This window comes from Loxodonta africana, chromosome X (genome assembly GCF_030014295.1).
Source record: "Loxodonta africana isolate mLoxAfr1 chromosome X, mLoxAfr1.hap2, whole genome shotgun sequence".
Lineage (NCBI taxonomy): Eukaryota > Metazoa > Chordata > Mammalia > Proboscidea > Elephantidae > Loxodonta > Loxodonta africana.
In genome coordinates, this window is record NC_087369.1 from 121,787,034 (window position 1) to 121,796,517 (window position 9,484).

Sequence of the window (9,484 nt, forward strand, 5' to 3'; positions counted from 1 at the left end):
ACCAGGATGCCATTTTAGCAGTAACACTTCCCAGAATTTATCTGGCAAAAAAAGTCATATAAGTGTGTGAGATATATGTTTGTGAGCTGATATTCACCAAAAAGTTGGTATTAGTGAAAAAAATGCCAATAACCTAAATGTCTGTCAATAGGAAAATGGTTAAGTAAATGACACAGCCGTGCTGTGAAAAGCTATGCACCTGTGAAAACAACTATGCTTGATACGCATGTATTTGGGTAGGAAAAAATGATATGGTAAGACACAAAAAGCAAGTATCGCAGTATTTTTGTAAGATATGAATGTGTTTTGGTAATAAAAAGAATAGTATGTATGTAGATAAAGGTGGCTAGGGGTACCTTAGTTATCTCCAAACCACCCAAAAAACCCAAGTCCACTCCTGTCAAGTGGATTCCCACCCATAGCAACCCTAGAGGACAGAGTAGAACTGCACCATGGGGTTTCCAAGGGTGGACTGGTAGATTTGAACTGCCAACCTTTTTTGGTTAGCAGTGGTATCATTTAACCACTGCACCACCAGGGCTCCAAAACAGAACCGTCCCATAGTTTTTCCAAGGCTGCACACCTTTACGGAAGCAGACTGCCACATCTTTCTCCCGTGGAGTGGCCGCTGCATTCAAACTGCCAACCTTTCGGTTAGCAGCTGAGCGGTTTAACCACTGCGCCACCAGTGCTCCTAGTTATCTCCAGGGGATGAACAATGGAGAAACTTGCACTTTCCGCTATATTTATTTTGTACTGTTTGAAAGTTTTGCAGGAAATGTGTATTTTTATAGTTAGGAAAACAAAACAAAATGAGTATGTTTCATTTCCCTAAAAAAAAAGACCAAAGCAAATGTGGGTTTCCTTAGGGAAATGTGAAGCCCGAATCGGTCACGAGGGGGCGGTAGAGGCAAGTGTGAAACCAGAACTTGCTCTTAAACTGCAGTCCTCTTCTCAGAACACCGTTACTTAATCCCAATCCCTTCTGGTCCGAAGAAAGCAGTGTCAGTGTCTACAGGTCAGAAATGGGGAGTGGGGCAGAAAAGGGGGCATTTGCGGGGAGAGGGCAGGTACAAAGGGTTGGCTGGGGAAAAGGGGAATGGAAAAAACAGGCATTTGTGGGAAAGGGTGCAAGGTGATAAAGGAGGCTGGAGGGCAGGGTAGGGGGTGTGTTTGGGACCTAAATGGGAACTCCTTGAAAGCTAGATTCCTCTGAGGCTTACGTGCCAGCGTATCCGCTAGTTTCCATCATCTCTTGTCTGTGTATCTGTGTATAAATGTAGACAACGGAGGAAGGCAATTACTGCACATGCTGTGATAGCCTGGAGATAAGAGGTGCGGACAGAGGTTTCAGAGTCAGAACAGTACAGGGTCCAGGGGCAATTTGGTGTTGGAAAAGGCGAGTGGTGTGCTTCTGGGGGAATGGTGGAAATGAGGCTGAGGAAAGTAAACACCAGACGAGAAACATCTGAATATTAAGTCCCTAAATCAGAAAACCAAACCCAAACCAAACTAGTTGCCGTCGAGTCGATTCCGACTCATAGCGACCCTATACTATAGGACAGAGTAGAACTGCCCCATAGGGTTTCCAGGGAGCCCCTGGTGGATTCAAACGGCTGACCCTTTGGTTAGCAGCACAACTCTTAACCACTGCGCCACCAGTACTACTTATAAACTTGTATCCTGTGTATTGACGTATCTATCTGGGGAGACTCAAATCGAAACTCTATGTATTTGCTTGGCCCTTAGGTTCAAGTTGGATAGTATTTAGGGCAGCTTGTGACCTGGAAAAGAACGTCCAAATATCTCCTTCCTAGGACACCACAACTAGATGGCTTTTTCAAGGAGTCAGACACATCCGTAACTTGTCACAGATGTGCTCAGATTGGGGACTTAGTGAAAGCAGGTCTGGTGGTAGGGGCTAGTGTTTATCTACTAACCTGAAGAACGTAGAACCAGAGTGGGAACTGCAGACACAAGGTGTGGACAGGTAAGGGCGGTGGTCTGAGATCAAGGCCACAGGCTGAGTAAAGCCCTGGAGATGAGGGTGGCAAGGAAGCAGATTCTCCCAAAGAGGAGAAGATCCTGATAAATAAGAATCACCTTTTCCACAATGAAAATAACGACTTTTGGGGGTGGTTAAGTTTTTTTTTTTTAAGGCACTAAAAGTGTCAGCTGTGTTCTTGACCTCTCCAAGAGTCCTTTCATTCAGGTAAAAGTGTTGTTTGCTCGGCCCAAGGATGCTGGTTTTTCACGTAGCCACGGTATCAATAGTCATTTGGCCAGCCTCTCCATTGTTGGAAACATGATCCCCACTCCCAACCCCACTGCTGAGGAGAAGGCTTTCTGTGCCCTGGGTAACTTCAACGTGAGTGCCGAAAATCAGGCCCAGAATAAGATGTACATCAACCAAGTGTGTCGCGAGACTGTGTCTCGTTGCTGCAACTCATTTCTGCAGCAGGCAGGATTAAATGTGTTAATAAGCATGACAGCTATTAATAACATGCTTGCCAAGTCCGTTTCAGACTTGAAGCTTCCTTTGATATCAGAAGGAAGTGGATGTACTAAGGCTCAGGTTTTGAAACCACTAATGGGTTTGTCTGAAAAGCCAGCCTTGGCAGGGGGGTTGCTCGGGGCCCACGAGCTATTGTCATTCATGCCCCTCTCTATCAGAAATGGAAACAGAGAGATTCTCCTGGACACCTTGGCCCCTTAAATGGCCATCCCAAACAGCAACGGACCGAATCCACCCAAAGCCCGTTTGTTGAGCACTCACCTGTGTTCTCACTCAAGGAATCTGCAGTGGGTGCTGTAGAAGATGCAGCCTTAGCCAATCACCGCATCACTGGGTGAAAGTTACAGTTGCTGAATCAGGGACCACACTCTCACTGGCCAGGCAGGGGTGCCCACAGAGCTCAGAGTAACCTCTTGGTTTTATAAGTCTGCAGGCAATGCGCATTGTATATCCCTCCCTTGCAGCCTTCTTCTTGTGAAGGGCTCACTGCAGCTGCCAGCTGTGGGTAAAAAACATCCTATTACAGCATCACAGAGCGATGTTGTTCCCTGTGGTGGTCTCCCTGTTTAAGCTGGACTGTTCTGTGGAGACCAGACACATGTCAGAGCTTGTGCTGGAAACGCATTTGTTGCTGCTTAGATTGAATTCTCTTTTTCAAATCTACTCTTTCTTCTCTGCGAGCTGACTATTCATCAAAAACCTATTCATACACTCCGCTTTTGTCAATTGTACCGACTTCACTTTACTCACCCAAGTCTTCATTTGTGTGTATCATCAATAAAGTTGTGTGCTTTGATTGGCAAAAAAAAGAGACATGGTCCTCGTCCTCGAGTTAACAGTCTACATGAAGAGAAAGACAAACACACACACTAAATGCTAACCAGCTGGGGCATTGGCTCCCTGACAAAAGCACGCTCACCAGTGCTCACAGGAGGCAGAAGCTGAAGTGGGCTGCAGTGCTCGGTAAAAGCTTCAAGAAGGGGCTGGGTGGTGGCGGGTGGGGGGGACAGGGCTTAGGAAATGAAGATGGAACGCGGAGAGGACTAAGAGTCAACACCCGTGAAGCAACCAGCACAGTTCCTGGCGCAGAGAAACTCCTTGATCAGGGTGCGTGCCCCTCCTTCCTTCCTAGACTGCCCGCCTAGAAAGGAAGGTCAGTATCTTTGGGGCTTGTCTCCCCATCCTAGGGAGGAACCCTGCCACGCACCTGCGTGCTCTTAATGCCTAATTATAGCACTAATGGTTGTCATTGGTTGAGTGTTCACTCTGTGTAATTCTAGCTCTCCCACAAAGCAACTGTTAACCCCCCTTGCAGCCCCCCTTTCTTCCTTGGGGTCCCAAGGAAGGTCCTGGCAGAATGCGAAGGGTTGGCACCTGCCTTTTTTTTTTGAAGAACCCCCTTTCTGTTCTACCCTTTGTCTTTTTGGTGGAATCTTGGGAGGGGGCCATGGAGCCCTCCAGTAACTCCCATTGAGGGTGGAAAGACAGATGCTTAGGGTGCTTAGCATGGCTGCTTCCATGGGCATTGATTGCTACTTTCAATGCCTCAATGCCCATGGAATCAGCAGACAAGAAATCAAATGACATATTGCATTGGGCAAATCTGTGGCAAAAGACGTCTTTAAAAATCTTAAAAACAAAGATGCCACTTTGACAACTAAGCTGCCCCTGACCCTAGCTATGGTATTTTCAATCACCTCAAATGCATGTGAAAGCAGGGAAATGAAAAAGGGAGACTGAAGATTTGACACATTCAAATTGTGGTGTTGGCGAAGAATATTGAATATACCATGGACTGCCAGAAGAAAGAAAAAATCTGTCTTAGAGGAAGTACAGCCAGAATGCTCCTTAGATGCTCCTCAGAAATTTTTTCTCACTTACTTTGGACATGTTATCAGGAGGGACCAGACCCTGGAGAAGGCCATCATGCTTGGTAAAGTAGAGGGTCAGTGAAAAAGAGGAAGACCCTCAATGAGATGCATTGGCACAGTGGCTGCAACGATGGGCGGAAACATACCTACCAGTGTGAGAATGGCACAGGACCTGGCAAAGTTATACACAGGATCGCCAGGAGTTGGAGCCGACTCAGTGGTATCTAACAACAACTGCAGCAGCAGCATAGCTATGGACTGTCCCTCCATCTGGGAGACATCTCCATACCCTCCATCCAAGTTCCCAGCACCCCTGCCAGGAAAGGGAGAGCGAGCCCTTGTGTACTGAACCCCTCCATGGATCTGCACAGCTCTTTCCGCCCCCTACCCTCCAGCATTTCTAGACCTCTGCCAGCAAGCCTTAGCCCCTGCATCACCAAAGCCAGGTAACCCGGGAGCTTTCAACGTGTCTATAAATGGTCCTTTTCCTCAAAGCCATGGCAAACACGTGAAGTATTTCTACTTTCCCTGGGCCTGATATTGGCAGTGCTGCTTCTGAGCCTGGTGCCTTCCCCTGCCCTCCCTGGATTGTTGTTTGGGTCTCTCTGTTCTGGGCAGCAGTGGCCTCTACAGCACTCTGCCTTCTGACTGCCCTCCTCTACATATAGCGTGGTTCTATTTCATCTTTTCTCCCTTCCACCAGAGTTTTGGTTCCAGGTTGGTTACACCTTTCCACCTTGTACTCATCTGCCCCACATTTCAGGTTGCCAGGCCCCCAAACTGTCTCTGGAGAATCCTTCAAATGGGAATGGAGACCCTGCCTCTTCCCAGGCCCTGGTATCTTGGATGACCAGTTTGTGACTTGAGCTTGCTGTGACGCAGATATGTGTGCACCAATGTTCACTGCAGTACTATTCACAATAGCCAACAGGTAGAAAGAACTCAAATGTCCAGCAATGGATGAATGGATAAACAAAATGAGGCGTATCCATAAAATGAAATTTTTACTCAGCCATAAAGAGAAATGAAGTCCTTACACATGCTACAATGTGAACAAACCTTGAAAACATTATGTTCAGTGAAATGAGTCAGTCACAAAAGGACAAATGTTATGTGATTCCACTTTTATGAAATATCTAGAATAGGCAAATGTATAGAGAGCAGAGTTTATTAGTGGTTACCAGGGACAGGTAGGAGGAGGAAAGGTGGGAGTTATTTCTTCAGGGGCACTGAGTTGCTATGAAGAGTGATGGAAAAAAATTGAAAACTGTTACTGGTGATGGTTGCACAACTTGGTGAATGTAATTAATGTCACTGAATTTTACAGGTAAAAATGATTGAAATGGCAAATGTTTTGTTATATATATTTTACAACAAAAGAGTAGAAAAATGCTGAACAAAGTTAAAATCAACAACTTTTCTAAGATCCATCAGAGAAGTGAGGACACAGGGTAGATCAATACACTGAAAGGTGGATAGACAAATACAGAGAATTCCAGCAAGGATCAGCTTACCTGAATTAGCAGCTTATGTAGCCAGGAACTGGTATGTGATCTGTGGTTGCTGGGACACCACACCCCCCTCAAGGCTGCTGAATGTGCGTGTGGCTGGGGAAGGTGGGGGCTTGGCCCTGCAGGCACTAGTGAGCAGGCCTCTTCCCCCTTCTACCTTCTCAGGACATATGCTGGCTCACAGGAAGCTTAGGAATCCTCACCCTGACAACTTCAGTGCCACAGGAAACTGGGGACTGGGCTCTCCCCTTCCCCAAATTACTATATTTGCATCAGAGAAAAGCAAGTTGCAGAATAGTGTATTGTGCATGTGATCATAAATGTTATACATGCTAGAGCACTATATACTATCATATATGATTTTACATTTCCTAATATATGCATGGACACCTGGTGGCACAGTGGTTAAGTGCTACGGCTGCTAACCAAAAGGTCGGCAGTTCAAATCCACCAGCTGCTCCTTGGAAACCCTATGGGGCAGTTCTACTCTGTCTATAGGGTCGGTATGAGTCAGAATCTACTTGACGGCAACAGGTTTGGTTTTTTTGGTTTGAACGTGTGCATAGAATAACTTTAGAATGTTTCACAAAGAAATACATAGCGTTTTTTGACTCCTGGCATGTATATTGGATTGCTGGGGTAAAAGGTCAATAAGAAAGTTTATTTTCTTTTTGTCTTCTCATTTTCTTTATATGTATTTCCGGAAACCCTGGTGGTGTAGTGGTTAAGTGCTACCGCTGGTAACCAAAGGGCTGGCAGTTCGAAACGGCCAGACGCTCCTTGGAAACTCTATGGAGCAGTTCTACTCTGTCCTATAGAGTCACTATGAGTCGGAATCAACTTGAGGGCATTGGTTTTTTTTTTTTTAATATGTATTTCCCATTCAAAAGTAAATCTAATAAGAAACAATTATTGTTAATGCATATACAAGCTCTTGATATAGGTATCGTCATCTTACAGGCAGGCTCTTTTGGTGAATTGTCTTATTAATTTTATTACTTTGGCTTCTTTTTTCCCTCTGGTTTTGTAAGTAGCAAACATACAGTTTACAAATTATGGCAGTGTTATCTCTTCCTAGTCAATATTTTATAGCTCTTTTCTTTTTCTTATCTCATTGCACTGTCAGGGACCTCCAGAACAACTGTATTGATGATACACTGCACACTTGTCTTGCTTCTGATTTTAATGGTCGATGTTTCAGCAGTAAGGTTGATGTTTGCTGTGGGCTTCTGGATAAATAATATGTCATATATTTGTATAATGGAATGTTATAAAGCAGTAAAAATGAGTGAACTAGATCTCTATATATCAATCTAGACAATTCTCAGAAACCTAATGTTGAGTGAAATAAGCAATTGTTGAAAGATACGGCATAATACCATTTATATAATTTTAAACATATGAAACACAACTATTTATTATTTTGAATACGTATATTTGTAGCAAAATTAAAAATGGGCATTGAAGGATGCACATCAATTTTGCAATATTGCTTACCTTTGGGGAGGGGGGGAGGGAAATGTGACTCCAACAACATATATATAGTTTATCTACTAAGAAAAAGATTATAAGAAAATACAAAAAAACTCTTAGCATTTGTTGTTGATTATGGATGATGTGTACATAGATCCTCATTGTATTATTTTCTGTATTACTTTTTTTTTAATTAAAAGAGAAGTGCATTGTGTGTCCAATACAATAAATCAAAAAAAGACCATAACCTAGACATATTCTCAGGACGTTTCAGAATAACAGGAATTAAAGGGAGAAGGGGGAGGAACGATGGTACTATAAATGACCTAAACCATCTTCTTTTCGTATCGGAAGGTCATTAAAAAGAGGTACAATTATTATTTTCAGAGTTTTGAAGATAATCACAAGAACAGGTATTTTGACCTGGGGCATTGTAAGATCAGCATCCCTGGCTTCTACCCACTAGAGTTTATCATTTAGTGGGGAATACAGACAAAGCAAATGGTAAATACAATGGAGTGTGATGCATGCTATAAAAGTTAATAATGGAAAGCTACTGCAACTGAAGATGCAATGGGGTGTGATTTAAGCATGTGTGATGTTATTCATTTTCTCTTAATAGGCACAAGCTCAGTTGACAGGACAGGAAGAAACTGTATCGTGAGTTCCCTTTGCTGGCAGAAAACATGGAGTTGCTTGCCTTTCTGGGCCTGACTACAGGCCCTGTCCAAACGGAGTCTCACAGTATTCTCGGCTCTGACTCCATAGAGAGGGTCTCCATGGAATTGTAATTGGTTTTATGCTTGACAGTCTACTCAGTTAATTTTCCAGAAACTCTCTGGCTATGATTATGCATTCTCAAGTCAGTCACTAGACACCAGTGAATCCCAGAAAGGGGAGAGGCTGTTTGTATATTTTTAAAGAAGCATGAACAAGTTGGCAGCAGGAGCCTCCGTGGACCCTACTGAGTAATAAGAAGCAGAACTAGATTGGCCTAAAATGATGGATTATAGAGACAGAGCACGTTTGCAAGAAGCAATAGGGAAAAAATCTAAATATCCACAAACAGGGGACAGACTAAGTAAATTATGACATATTTATGCAACAAATATGAAACACCGTTCAGCTGTTAAATAGAAAGGAAATTTTTATGTGGTGATATCAAAGTATTGATAAGATTATTGTTAAGAGGAAAAAAAATCCAAATTTCAGGTTAAGTACCATTTGTATTATTAACAGAAGAAATGAACACACATTCATATGTCTGTGTATATGCATATGCCATCTCTGAAATGATGCACAAGAAACTGATAACATTGCTTCTGGTGGGGGAGAACTGATAGCTGGAGAGAAAGGAGAGAGAAGGAGATTTTCAATGTATACCCTTTTTATCTATTGAATTTTGAACAATTAGGATATGCTGGAGCCCTGGTGGTGCAGTGGTTAAGAGCTTGGTTGTTAACCAAAAGGTCAGCAATTCAAATCTACCAGTTGCTCCTTGGAAACCCTATGGGGCAGTTCGATTCTGTACTACAAGGCCACTATGAGTCAAAATCGACTCAACAGCAATGGGTTAGGATGTGTCACTCATTTAAAAAAATAAAGTTTAAATTTAAAATAAAATGTAAAATCATCAGCAATCTGAAAAGGAAATTAAGAAAACGTTACCATTTACAACAGCATCTAAAAGAATAAGATACATAGGAATAAATTTAACCAGGAAGGCAAAAGACTTGTATGTGGAAAATTATAAAACTTTACTAACAGAAACTTAAGCCAATCTTCAAATTTATATGGAAATAGCTAACGCATCTTGAAGAAGAATAAAGTAGGAGGACTCACACTTCCTGGTTTCAAAACATACTACAAAGCTACAGTAAATAAAAGAGCCTGGTACTGGTATAATAATAGAAATATAGGCCAGTAGAATCGAATTAAAAGTCCAAAATTAAATCCTTACATCTATGGTCAATTGATTTTTAACAAGGGGGCTACGTCCTATCAATGGGGAAGGAAAATTCTCTTCAATAAATGGTGCTGGGAAAACTGAGTTTCCACATGCAGAAGAATGAATCAGGATTCGTGCCTTACACTACATGCAAAAACAATTCAAA

The 9,484-nt window shown here is 42.8% G+C and overlaps 1 protein-coding gene across 1 annotated transcript; it reads left to right on the top strand.

The window, feature by feature from the left end:
- Window positions 1-1,099: 1,099 nt before the first annotated feature.
- LOC100654374 (protein ARMCX6-like) lies at window positions 1,100-2,979 on the top strand. Its single transcript, XM_003422057.4, has 2 exons — window positions 1,100-1,160; window positions 2,160-2,979. Exons 1-2 carry the CDS (start codon window positions 1,100-1,102, stop codon window positions 2,714-2,716), a joined length of 618 nt encoding a protein of 205 aa, XP_003422105.1. The 3' UTR covers window positions 2,717-2,979.
- The last annotated feature ends 6,505 nt before the right edge of the window (window positions 2,980-9,484 follow it).